The sequence below is a fragment of the Pomacea canaliculata genome, linkage group LG2 (genome assembly GCF_003073045.1).
Source record: "Pomacea canaliculata isolate SZHN2017 linkage group LG2, ASM307304v1, whole genome shotgun sequence".
In the NCBI taxonomy this organism is placed as follows: domain Eukaryota; kingdom Metazoa; phylum Mollusca; class Gastropoda; order Architaenioglossa; family Ampullariidae; genus Pomacea; species Pomacea canaliculata.
In genome coordinates this window covers 6629264-6643632 of record NC_037591.1, presented here as the reverse complement: position 1 = coordinate 6643632, position 14369 = coordinate 6629264, and the positions used below count along the sequence as shown (strand labels likewise).

Here is a 14369-nt window from a genome sequence, read left to right as displayed (position 1 = left end):
TGACAACACATGTTTACAGCTCGAACATGAATTTGACCTCGCTGCTCGTGCAACACGGATCGCTTCAAGCCTCAATATGGCAGCAACGCAAACAGAGTGGGCCGGACAGACAGTGGGGTAGAAGGTGGGAGTAGGGGTAGAGATAGAGAGAAGGGAGGGGGAGAAAGTAAGAGAAGAGAAGGGAGGGGGAGAAAGTAAGAGAAGAAGAGAGGGGGAGGGGAGGAAGAAAGGGTGTAACAGGGGGCGTGACAAGTTGCAGACATGCGCAGATCTTGCTGCTGGTGCTGGCGACGTCAGAGGAAAGGGAGGCAAGATATAAGGCTCCGAGCGCAAGTTGTCGCCCTCTCTATTCTGGGCCGAAGTCAGCAGAGAACACTTGCTGCAGCAACCACCACCGCATCATCCTCAGTCTCGTTGATTCTTGCCGCGCCCAGTCACCGCTCTCCTATTTTCAAGGTACGTCTGACTCTCTCTCTTTTTTTTTTTAATCCGTTAAAAAGTGAAATTTCTAAATTATCCTTCAACCAATCTCTCACCATTTTGTTTTTACCCCTGATGATTCCACAGCTATGTAGTTTATTTTGCAACACAAAAACCGAGAAGAAAAATAATTTTAAAAAGTGTGTGACGAGAGGTTGGCACATTTCCTGGGATGTTTTAAGGGCAGTGCAACTATTTTTCGATTAGTTTTTGGAACTTGATGCAACTCTCCTGCACGCAAAGGGCACCTGGACTTCCCTGCGCTTCAGATCCTGTGACGATAATGGGTTTCTCTCATCTAGTCTTTGCCGTGCTCTTTCTACTATTTTCATTCCATTTCAGCCATACATGCTTCATTATCTTTGTCCCAGTTATGATTTTACCCTTTGCTATTTGCCGATTCTCAGTGGCATCACCACAAAAGTCAGTTTTAAATGGACTCTTCTCTTAGTTTCTTTCATTTTACATGAGTGCACGCAATATTCACCTGGGAATTTAAAGTTTACTTCGTTTTAAATATTTAAATGTAAAAAAAAAGTTATTTTTCAGAGTTTTGAAATTTCATTTTTAAATTCTCTAAAATAAACTTGATTTTTTTTTATCATGATAGGAGACTAAAAATAATTGTTAAACATTTCGAAAGTTTTAACGAACGGCACAGCTAAGTAATATATATGGTAAAACATAGATATTTATTCTTTAAATACAGTTTAATGTATCTATTGTTAAAGTTAAAAGCGCATACGGTTGTGGTAACATAACTGAATTTTAGTTTAAGAGAAAGAAAAAAAACAAATGAGTAAACTTTACAAAGTAATATTGACTACTGTAAAAGTAAATGTTAACAATGAAAACTAATCTATGCTTGGTCTTAATTATGGAGCTCAGAAACTAGACCTAGTGGGCATGATCTGATTTTTTTTTTAAAATCTGTATATTTAATGCCAAAAATTCTTATCACAAGGTGTCTAATGTTCAACTCGCTTTCTATCATCAAAAAATGTAATTCATTTATATGAATAGAGAAAAGAAACTTGATAAGTATTATTTGCCACTTCTGCGTTTAATAAAGCTAGTATTGGAAAATAAAATACTAGACTTGGTGTTAACTTTTTTGGGGGAATACTTCACTCAAAAATGAATATAACTGATCATATTCTGTCAGAAACACAAAATAAAGCATTACGCCATCAAGAGTACAAACTCCATCCCACTTATGTTTAGTTTTTAATCGACACAGCGGCCATCAAAGAATCTTACTTCTTCATTTTTCGAGATAGAACTCAACATTTTTTTTACATTGCTGTTCTAATTTTTTGTCACGTAAGGTTTGATAGTCACAAAAGCGCAGATTTAGCACATGAAGACCCCACACAAACGTGTTTTAAATACAAACTTTAGGTTTAAATTAAGAATCAGTTTGATAACTTTAAAAACTACTTAATTTTTAGCCTCAATAACATGAAGGCACACTACTGACATTGTAGGATATAACTACCAAAGCACAAGTTTTCACCACTTCGGCTTCAGACATAAATAATTTAAGGAGTGAGCGCCATTACATAGCAACTAAGTCAATCGATAGTAAACAAATACATGTATCAGACAAAGCATTAAAATGATCAGTTACTTTATTAATATAATTCTACCAAACCCTGAATGAAATCAGTAGATATGTCTGATCATGAAAACATCTTAAACTGTAAGTTAATTAGAAGCTCAATGCTGTGCAAAAGGACAAGGCGGCTGTGCCGTTAAAAAAAAAACAAAACCCAAACAAACAAAAACAAACAAAAACAAGCAAACGAACAAACAAGGCAACGGACGTTGAAGAAGGCATGTTATCTGCGATCATAAATACATGTGCTGTTCATCACCTTACTATCTTCTTCCACTTGTGCTGTTTGGAGAGCATCTACAAGTCCAGCGCCTAACTTTCAACCGTCACATTTTGTCACGGGAGCAAAAGGGAAGAAGAAAGGATGACGAAAATGAAGATTGACAGCCAGACAGACATGCAGGTGGGCAAACAGAAAAGGAGGAACACAGATAGGTGGACGCAAAGACGAGGGGTTGTGACAGTGGTTGGGAGGATCTAGAATTAAGCGGCAATTTGCTTTGATCTTTACCTGACATCGCCACAATACTCGCAAAGTGCTGTACTAGGGATTGCGTGAGATAATAGGCAGCGAGCAAAGATTGCATGGAATATAGGGAGAGAAAGGAACAGTCGATCACGTGACAGAGACTTTAAGTCCCTAACAGCTTTATTCTCATCGAGACCTGGGTAGGGTTCTTTTGGAAAAGAAAATGACTTTCTTAAACAGAAAATAAGGTCCTTAACTCTGATGGCAAACTAGTCTCAGCAGAACAAAAGGAGAAAAGAGAGAGCAGTAATGGGGAATGATTAAGAAGATAAGTTCAGATAAACTAAGCTATTGGCGGCTACACCTTTCGTCTGCTAATTCACTGGAGTGACAGTCGTCGGCTGCATAGGGTCCAATTTTCGACAGACCTTCCCACTCTGATGGCCAGACAGAGCAGGCCGCCATCAAGGATATTTCACTTAGTAGGGTAGGTATCGTCTCCAGACACACCACCCATCTCACGGCCAGAAGACCGTTGAAGAGTTTAATTAAGACTGAGGATTTGTGGAGAAAAGCGATAATCTGTGTGTGTGCGCACGCGCGTGAGAGAGAAGGATAGGAGAAGCTGCATAAAAATAACTTTGCAATCTAAAGAAGAGAACATTTGTTTCTTGATGTTTATCTTACAATTAATAGGTAGAAATTCCTGCCTAAAATTTCATACACAACTAGATTCTTACCTAAACCTGTCCTTTAAATAAAAATTCTCGTTTTTTTTTTCGCTTCCACTGGAAGTGACGAAAAAGATAGACAGACCAGGAGAAGGGTCATCAAGAGCAATGACGCATTTTATTGATAATTGACTGACAGTGATGGTGGAGAAAAAAAAACAGAGAAAGAAATATTTTAGGTGTTAGAAGCGACCACGACCAATGATTTCCACTGCCTCTGACTCATCGCCGACATGAAAGATCTCATCTATTGTTTACACAGGACTATGTATACTATAACATGACAAGTACGAACCTACGACGACCACTTTGTTCTCCCTTCGGGTGCATGGCCACATCCATCTAAATCATCCGAAACAGATTGGCCATGGGAGGTCTATCCATCAGGCTTTATCAGTGCAGCTGCCAGGGGCAGGAGGATACTCTGATCCCCCCCCGCGGAACCAGGAGCAGGCCGTTAAGTGATTTGCATGCCCGGAGCATGGTCCCCGTCGTTTGATCTGTTGTCTCTTCTGCAATCGATGACCACGCATCACAGAGGTGGCAAGCATCAGGACAATTACTGTCACTGACGGTAGGAAAAACAGGGCTGGTAGGGGTACAGGGATCTAAGTCAGCTTATTGTCGTTTTTGTCGAGCACCTGGATGACATCATGACAGCATGGGGTCATTTTAGCTCAAGGATCGTTTTAAGTCTTTGCCGCAGGAATCGATGAAGTATTTTGGTATTTTGACACAGCTCGCAAGTTTCTACCAATCCACTCAAAACAAACCCACAGGAAAAAGAAACTTTGAAAAAAACTACTTTAAAGCTCGTCTTTTCCAGAAATACTCAGCAGGTGAGCTGATACTGACAAATTCTGTGCCAGAGCTTTGGTGAAGCAATTATCATGCTTTCGCACAATAAATATGTTTAAGCAAATACAATTTTTATTATTGAAATTTTTTATATTAAGTTGTTAAAAAAGATTTCAATCAAGTGGAGAGTAAGACGAGGATCGTAGAACTACCGGTAAGTCAGGTAAGTCACTCTTAAATTTCTTGAAAAACAAAGAAGAACAGTGGAAAGACAAACAATCATCGGCAGAATAGAGATGTACAGCTCAATTCCATGGCATCGATATTCGATTCAACAGCTGCCCGTCTGCTGGTATCTGAGAGCTCGCGACTTTGTTGCAGATGTCCGCCCGATTCCAGCTGTTGGTTCTGGTCGTCTGCCTCTCCTTGTGCTCCGTGCCCTCCCGCGCCGTCTTGGGCCGCAGCCTCAGCCACCTGGTGAACCAGCAGCCCCTCCTCTTCGGCCGCCGGGGCATCAATCCCAACATGAACTCCCTCTTCTTCGGCAAGCGAACGCCTTCCGACACCACTTCCGTTCCAGTCGCCATGGACGATGTCCGGCACGCATGCGCAGTGCTACTTTCTTCCTACAGACAGGAAGTGACTGTGGATGAAGACAACGAGAGCTAAGCGTCCGGCTGCCTAGGTAAGATGGTTTGGCTTCGTTGTTGCGTGAAAGTCTTGTCCTTGATCTTCAGCAATGTCTACTCGCTGTAGATGTCTAATTAAAACTATTTAAGGGCTTTTTAGCAGATCAGATATTACCAAACATGCATCTGTGTTTGGCAGATTTACGTGGCAGCCAAAATATTCCTAAAATATCATAAATTAATATTATAAAATATTTTCCTCTTTTATTTCATATTTTACTTGGGTAAGTCTATGAAAAAAGAAGACAGAACACTGAAGGTTAACCTTTACTTAAACTTTTGCAAGAAGAATATTTTTGAGAGCATGTGAAATGAGTGTTGTCAATAAAATCTGGCTGTAATATCTACAGCATAAAGTCTACTACTTTTGGTAACACCGGTGCATATCATGCACATCACCTAGAGATTTTTACATATAATATATCGCTAATAAACTTTGCTATTAGACACATTCAGTAATCTGCTTCAGATCAGATACATACACAATATATCAAAAGGAAATGCTGATAACACACCAGTGTATGTTGTTTAGAGGCAAAATCGCCAATCGGAGGTGGCAACTAGGGCAACCGCCCCAAGCCCCGCGCCTGATAGGGGCCCCGCGATAGGAAATTAAATTCTTTTGTCACCGTCAGCTCACCATATAAACGTGCGGGGGCTTGCATATGACACTCGTCCAGGGCCCTTCAAACTGATGGAGGACTGAAGTCAGATGAAGCAAGACCTGTATCAGGACGGATAAAAGTAATAGACCAATAATTGTTGACAGACAAAAGGAAGATTTGTAGTATTTTAGTTGGAAGAAACTGTGAGAGATGTGCCTTGATCATACTCGTTTCATCAGATTTAAGATGAAATTTTGTGAAAACTTTTATTTCAGTGATAAAAGGTTATTGAAGTCAACATATATAAATAAATTTGTGCGTTGAAGGGTCTAGTGGAGAGTAATATTTTTTTCTAATACGACATAAAGGCTTTCATGCACTATCCTGATGTCTGTGTTTCTGGTGGTACATAGTTATATTTGTAGACATGGTCATCTAGAACGGAAAACGGTCATTCAATCAAATTTTGGGAAATAGTATCCAACATTAACCTTTACCCAATCATTGAAAAATATGTAAGTCTTTAACGGCTCGAACCAAAAATGCTTGAACCAAATATTTCTTTTCTCATTTCGTTTAAAACCTTAATCGGGTTGACCATTCAAAATTTTAACCAACGAAATCTCACAACAGTAATATTTTGAAACTTTTGTTCTGTTTTCAGATGAGGCGTATTTTCGGCTTTTCACATCCCTGTTGACAAGCATCATTTCTGCGCGCAACAAACCGCGTTACGACCACGTGACCTGAAACTAAATGAGCCGCGTTCGCCCATTGGCTGAGATGTGCATGCGTGTGGCGCCGTTTGTGTACTGCGTGGGACTGTTGCTTGTGTACCCTACAACTATCAATACACAACTGTTCTTTTAGCAACACTCGTGTCTGTGCAACCTCTGTCTGTCGAATAAATAGCATATCATTTTGGACATTTGATAAACACGAGTGACTGACAAAGTCCACCGCTTGTCTTTTTATTATTATTCCTTGAAATACTTATCATCTGAAATAAACAACATTAATATTTCACATAGTTTAATTAGAACATTGAAATGATTACTGATAAGCAACTGTTGTACCGGGAGAGGTTTTGATAAATAAACGATGCAGTTGTGTTTATTCAAAGATTTTTTTTCTGTGTAGGTGTCTAGTGTCTATTATACTGCTGAGGTATCTAGAGTGCCAATGGCTCTGCATTGTAACATTCAGCATTTTTCATACCTGTGAGAGCAGACGACATCACTGGATCTCGTTCTCGTTTTGAATACTTCACTTACTACGTCTGTCAGACGACACGCGCACAAATCAAACTATCAAACATCTAAGGCGCCTTGTAAAACATTTTCATGAAGTGTTAAGCAATCAATAAGAAACTATAAAAAACAATAATCACATACATTACATCACCATGACTTATGACTGCGTGAAGTTCGTAAGCTGTTTTCATGGCTGCGCACACGCGCGCACACACACACACCTACACACACACGTAAAGAGAGGGAGAGAGCAGTTCCGCAAGACATATATATGTAATTAGACAACGTATATATATATTACAAGAAAATTTTAAGGTTCTATGTAGGGCACATAAGTACAGATACACAAACAGCATAACAACCAGAACAATCGAAATCATATCTTACAGCATAAAGCGACTACAGGATGGTGTGTGTGTACGTGTTTGGGAAAAGGGGGCAGCTAAGGCTATATTACAGCAATTCAGCCAACCCTGTAAAAAGATGCCACACACAGAGAAAAGACAGCGTGCCCGATACAAGATCTGAACCCAGGACAGCTAATCTTCACTGCATCGGTGACAGGCGATAACCGCTGCGCCACCAGGAAATGCTATCTGCAGATGAATCAACGAAAAAAAAAAAACCAATGATTTCACCAGTTTTTACTGATACCTAAAGTATAGGACATGCATATTATTATTTTCAGAAGTAGTCATAGTTACTCGAAGATAACCAACTCTTTAAACACAAATCAGTTATTGCCAGAAGCCATCATTTCGACTCCCTCGCCAAACTGAATATTTCAGCCTCCAATCCTAATCCTTTACAAGGCTTGGTTCCGGTTATGGCCGCTCGAATCCCGGTTTAGCAGACCAGACCTGAGTGTTTCTGGTTGAAGATGCTTTTGCAAGCATGGCGACTGAAAGGGAGAGAAACAGAACCTCCGCTGCCTTGTTAACGTCCCTGATTTCATCAGTCACCTGTCCCGCTCTTCGCTCCCCTTACATAGGAGGCGACAAAAGTGGATTTAGCCGGCACGTGCCCGGAATGCTCGCGCACAAAGGATCAACTTGTTCGTTCTGACCTGACGTCATGTTAGTTCGCGGACTGAGACACGCTCCTGTGCTTTACAAGTAAAAGCAGTCCCCGGATGTAAATATGCAAATTGAGCTCGGGGCTTACTTCCCCAACCTGTCGCGCGGCTTAAGGAAATTGCCCCAACGATCCACTTTAAATGAGACCACGCCATCTAGCGGTGATGTTTTCAAGCAAATTTCTGTGTGAGAGAGAGAAAGAAAAAGAGAGAATTGGATTATTTTTAGTAAGGTATAAAAATGTTCTAGATTAATTATTTGATGTGTCGACTGGGTAGTATAGGGCAAGAAATATATTTAATATAATATGATAATATTTGAATGCACAAAATAGACCAACACTTGTCAAACAATAAATCGTAGTTTGAAAAAAAAAAACAGTTATATCCGTATTTACATTATATTTCATGACAAGCCACATTTTAAAAAGGCAGGGTTGACAAAAGAAATCTTTATACAATTTTATCTAGACATATAAAACTCGGTCACTTATAATATGAGCGAGCCACAGGGTCCAAGGTCCGAGGACATCCCTTGAGACCCTCATTTAGCAACAAATTATTTAGCTGCTTTGGTGACAATGAGGCAAAGACAGATTTTGACAATGTGATTTAAAGTCAGGAATTTGAGAATTTCAAACGATCGTGTGTAGCAGAAGAAATATGTTTACGGCAACATCAGAAACACAACAACAACAATATTATTATTATCTGTAATAGTATTACAAACTCCACAGCGCTAACTGTTGATATAATCTGAAAAGAATACAAGCAAATAAATATGTAAAAATTAAAGAGAGAGGGAGAGCTAGAAAAGGGGTTCTATCGTTAGGCTGAGAGAAAAACTAAAAAAGAGACTGAGTGATCATGGAGCATTCGTATATATTCGATATAATCACACGCAGATATACCAGAGAGCGTACATATAGAGAGGCTGTACTAGGGTAGCATCAGAGGGTAGATATAGAGAGGCTGCACTCCTTCTCTGTCCTCACTTGTTAAGAAAATAGTTGCGTCCCTTCGAAATGTGATGCTACCAGAGTGCAGCCTCTCTATATCTACGCTCTCTGGATATACTTTCTCGCACCAACAACTCAAACCATTTACCATACTCTGTGGCTACACCATCATTGCTAATAAGCGATACGATATGGAAAATATAAATTATTAAAATTAAAGACATCATTGCATCGGGTGTAAACGTAACTTCATCTTTCAACAGAAAAGCGTTAAAATAAAAAGGGAAAGATCAGGAAGACTATAATGAACAGAAAAAGTCAACTGGTGAATGCTTCACTTTCCTGTGTGATTTACTTGTAGACAAAAAGTTTCCTCGGGATGCATCTTGATAAATGTAGCAAAGAATCAGGCAAATTAAATAATTTAAAACAGTAAGAGATTATTTTCTTCTTTTTAAATAGATTTTATTCTTTATATCTTTGAGAAAACAACTTTGATTGCGAATCAAGTAACTACTGCAACAAATAGAAAAGGGAGATAACACGCGCGACGTTTTTTATGTGGCTTATGTCCCTTGGATCAGTTTATCCTTTGATACTTGTTTAAATAAAACTGTTTAGAATCGCGTAAAGAGTAGGATAAATTTGAATCTCGTCTAATTATATGTTTTTCCTGTGGAAAACATTGAAGGTTGTTTGTACAATGTTGTGTTTAATAAGAGAAATTACACGAGACTCACTCTTTTTTTGCTTCCACGAAGTCTCGTGACCTTATGACGTATGGTTTCCATGGTGAGAGTCATGCCTCGAGAATGTGCTGCACCCGACTGCCACGAAAAGATGGGAAAAGATTCAAAATTTTCTTTTCATCAGTTTCCAAAAGACGGAGCCTTGCAAACAGAGTGCGTCATACGAGTAAACATAGGATTCAATATTGATGAAGTATAATTGCCCAATGCTCGTCTCGGGCACGCTGATCTTTCTCTGCACGTGGCATCTGTTTACAGGGCTGGCTGCTTGCCGTAATATAGCCTTAGTTGCTGACACGGCGTAAAACACTAATTCCCCCCCCCCTGCCCAATGCCGGCCAGTGTACGCATTGGGAGGATCTTTGTGGAGTCAGAAAATAATGGCTGCAGGAGCTTGGTTTAGCTGTTCGTGTTTTTGTCGACACATGGCTATGTAGAAATACTTTTGACCGGTGTTGACATCTTCAAGTCAGACTGTTACTGGTCGTACTACCTGAGCAAACGTTGATGTGACAACTGTTACAGGTCGCACTTCGGGCTGGGCCGACCTGTCAGTCACAAGGTTCAAGTGACTTGCGACCCGTCACTGGGTGCTCTACCTCGACCCAACATTCTACCTAACAAAAAACAAACAATCAAAAACCCTAAATCACACCTTACAGGACTTGTGTTTAATCCCGTTGTTGACTTAAACCAACAAAACCCCGAGCAGTATATCTGAGGTGTGAGTAAATACTTAAATTCGTTGGATGTAGAGTTAAACTGATTTTTTTTTTTTTTTTGCAACAAACGAGAAAATCCTGTTCTAATGAATGAAAGCGTGATTCCTCTTTCACATCTTGGTCTTTGATGCATTATTCATGACCTGCCCATATCTATGCAAATGTTTGCTCAGCGCGTGCTTCCTTGTACACACTTGCCTTTATTTAGAGTCTGGGTGGCATGTATTTGGTTTTCTTCATCTTTTGTTTGTAAATATCGTCAGCTGTCGTACTTCAAAGGCCTTGTCACTTACAGGACTTGACACAAATCTCGTCAACCATTTTTACGGAAAAGGGAAAGAAAAATAATTTTAAAACACTCGCTCAGATGGAGTTTAAAGGAGGTGATACATGTTCACGACAAACTGGGGATTATTTTAATTATTTACACAAGGTGTAGGAGGCTTCATGTATTCAAAAACAGCCTTAATAATCTTACGCTTAAAATAATCGAGAATTATGGCATACATTTTGTACCATAGAATGCAGAACATCACGTGACTTTCGGCTATAAAACGGTTAGTTTGCGGGAGAGGAGAAGCACAGCTCGGAAAAGCGTGAGTGAAAGCGATGATGTCTCCCCTTGTCCTCCTCGTGTGTGTCGGTGTGGTGGCGGTTGGTGCCGACCTTGCTGGAGTCACTGTCACAGATGGGGACTGCCTTTGCGTCGTTGGGACCGGCGTCAACGCTAGGGACAGACGTAAGTAGAGCTCAGTCCATGGCACTGGTGCTGTACAAACTACAGAGAAGCTGGAAATCAGTATCTTAAAAATAAATGGCAAAATGTTAAGAATCGTTCTGTTTGGTAATATCACATAAAATGTAGACGTTTATGGACTATGACATCCAAGACCTCGGTTATTACTGTTACTATACAGCGGGGACATCAGGTACCACTGTCATTGCCCGCTATGACACCGGAAGCTGTTTCAAGCTGAGCGGAGGAATCCAGGCAGCGGGATCGTACACTTGGTATTAGGTCACAGACGGGTCAAAGGTCAGGAGACTATTACCTTTATAGCATTGAGGAATAAAAACACAGACTATGATGTATTCGTAGACAATGACTTTTATAAAACTCTTACATTTTAATTTCGAGGACGTCAAGTTGTTCTGTTTTTCTTTTCTGGCGAAAAACAAAACAAAACAAATATTGTTTGAACTCTGTAGTGTGGTGACAGTCTTAGATGAACTGGAATATGAGAAGCGGATACTTAGTAGCTATTGAGATTCATTTCTGTTCGATTTCCGTGTAGCGCATTGCACTTCCAACAGTTAAGTCAGCCTTTGAGTTGAACGGTTAGGGAAGAAAAGACTGCAAGGAAGATGAACACCAGTCTTGCATAAAAAGATGAACCCTTGGGAAACAGAGTTATAAATGATAAATTATGTGATGGTATAGGAAGAGAAGAAAACGGGAAGAAGATTAAAATTTATTTTGCATTGCAGAGCTTTTGGATCGCTGGAAACTACCTGAAGAAGTCGTCAGCCAGCGATTGCAGTAAGACATTGAGTTTTTTTTATTTTTTAAGCATTATAGCAGAAATGTTTAAATATTTTGTGTTCTAAGTACCAAAACTATTAAAGCAAGGACAAAACACTTCCATCCTGTATCTATGTTTGTCTCTGATGCTGCCTAATTCTCGGTCTAAATCAAGCGGCTTGTTGCTCCCTCTCTCTCACTCCATTCATTTACTTTCGTTTACGCAGCTTCCGGTGCGTGCAGTGCGCGAGAGAAGGAGCTGGCGTGTGAACTGTTACGTAACCCCAAGATAGGGTTGGCCAGGGTCCACCCGTCTGGTAAGACCGACAACGCCTACGCTTACAACAATCTTCGTGATATGTGCAATGGATTGAAAGCCTCTCGTTCCAGGTGAGACATGAGCAAACTACTACCTTACCAAAAAAATTAAGAGAATAACACACAAACACGCAAACATTTACTAACAAACACGGAATGAAAACACTCACACACTTGACTAAAATGTCTGATAAACACCAACAAACTTCTAATTACTAGAATATAAGTTAATTATCCATTCTAATATTATGTAAAGGCTGAGGTTGTCTTCGACAAAAGTCATTCAAATTCGTCGTTAAGCGATGTCCTCATGTTGATGATGTTAGTGATTGACACTGTTGGACAAAACATTGTAAGTGGCACGTGAGTGAGCTGCTGTGAACGTTCATACAGTGTTGAAGTTTTAACAGTTACAGCTGCAGTGAATGTGCGACGGGAGCACCAGGTGGAACCGTTTGTCTGAGCGAAAAAGTACTAGAGTACCTGGCCACCCTTGCTCAAAAATACGACGATGTTTATGTGAGTGAATTATTTCAATTCAATTCAATTCAACTTAACTTTATTATCTCACTAGGAGAAACTACAAGACGTGGTAAAACAACTGGCTTATAATAAAAACTTAAAATAAAAACTTAATAACAACTTAATTCCACTCAAACTATCATCTCACACAAACACCTACAGTCCATGTAAATACCCAACTAAATAAGAAACAACACTAAAACTATATTCCCAAAACCACACACCCACACCCACACACTCACAAATCCTTAACAACACTTGTTCAGTAAGACAACAGACTTGTGTATAAAACTATTCCTAGAACGGGCAGTGGAAGCTCTTGGAACATTAAAACATCTCTTGGACGGAAGAAGGTTATAATACTAATAATTATAATTATATTAGGTTATAATTTACACAAGATATGTCATTAATGATTGTTTATTTATTTATTTTGTGACCCATTATACTAGACACCTACCCTTTGTTGTTCATTGAAAAGACTTCATCGTAATTTCTTCTTTAGATTTCAATATTCTGACCATAATACTCTGGTTACTAAGAAGGGTTCAATGCTTCAAGTCTTGGTCTTTTTGAAATGTTCAGTCGCTATAATAATTAACTCGCAATGTTGCAATTCTATGAGCAGGTCACAGAGCTGGCGGGCGCTTGTCACTCGTGTTCATCTCTCCACTACTCTGGGAAGGCCGTGGACCTGCGCATACCTGGCACCAGAGCCCAACGTCAGGGCTACCTGGACACCTGCAAAACTTGAAAGCCACCCTGTCACTCGACGAAGGCAACCACATCCACTGTCAGTTTTAAAATGTCCCCACTGCCCTCAAACACCAACTTCTTGCGCATGTCCGGTGATCCCCTGGTCCCAAAGCTTCTAGAGCTGGTTACACACCATCTCACTGGATGTTAGCTAAGCTGCTCTCCTGAAGCAGTCAGAAATAGTTCTCATATTTCAGGAATCTGCACTCTTTCAGGTTTTCGTCACGTTTAATGTTAACTCTTTTTTTTTCTTCACATTTTTCATGATTATGGGACTTGCTCCTCGTTAGTCTACTACTCACAATTTTCTCCAATATTATGTACTTTGCGTTTAGTACCGAAGAGGATAAAATTGTGGAGTTTTGAATTTTTTTTTTTTTGAGAAAAATCCACTCACGGTCTCATGTGAACGGAGAAAATGAGTATCTGCTTTCAATATTTTTATTTGAGAAGAAACAAAATGGGATGGAGTGGAGCAGCTCTGTAGTGAGTTTATCTGATGTTTAAGACGGTTGTGCCAGTAGGCATTTCTGCTTTGTTAGCAGTAACATGGTCTCACGACTCACCAGGCTGCGATTCTTGACTATTTTGTCATAAAATAAAAGTGTTGCTGTTTAGAACTAGGTATACTTTGTGTTTATTTGTACGTGCCCCACGAGAGATAGCTTCAACAACCACACGCGCAGACACACACACACACAGACAACATAGAACAAGCACATGTCAGTCTGTCTTTCTGTTTAGTTTAACGAACTTAAAAGAAAATATGGACGATGATGATTCGATTAACATCAGTGAAAACTAACTTTTCCAGTGGCGGGTGGTGGTCTACTTTCTGGGTACCCGGAGTTTCCGTCAAGAAATCTCAAAATCGTTCACGTCCAATGATGAAACTAAAGCATCACCCAAACCTTAAAATTCTTGTTCCTTTAGTAAAAAGTAAATAAATAAACGAATAAGTAACTGAGGTAGCTCCTAAGAGGACAGTTCTAAATCTGTCTGTCCGTTTGTCCATCTGTCTGACATGCATCCATCCTACCGTCGGATGATCTTTAGTCTGTCTGCCTAACTTTGCATGATCATCACAACTGGTGTACAAACCA

At 39.8% G+C, this 14369-nt stretch overlaps 1 protein-coding gene and 1 long non-coding RNA gene across 2 annotated transcripts; both read left to right on the top strand.

Annotated features, from left to right (window-relative positions):
* Positions 1-221: 221 nt before the first annotated feature.
* LOC112557200 lies at positions 222-6506 on the top strand. Its single transcript, XM_025226908.1, has 3 exons — positions 222-456; positions 4478-4781; positions 6055-6506. Exons 1-2 carry the CDS (start codon positions 262-264, stop codon positions 4763-4765), a joined length of 483 nt encoding a protein of 160 aa, XP_025082693.1. The 5' UTR covers positions 222-261; the 3' UTR covers positions 4766-4781; positions 6055-6506.
* A 4193-nt stretch (positions 6507-10699) lies between these two features.
* Positions 10700-13462, top strand: LOC112557183. Its single transcript, XR_003097913.1, has 6 exons — positions 10700-10887; positions 11066-11184; positions 11637-11688; positions 11898-12060; positions 12399-12507; positions 13139-13462. It is a non-coding gene; the product is annotated as an uncharacterized LOC112557183 (long non-coding RNA).
* Positions 13463-14369: the final 907 nt, after the last annotated feature.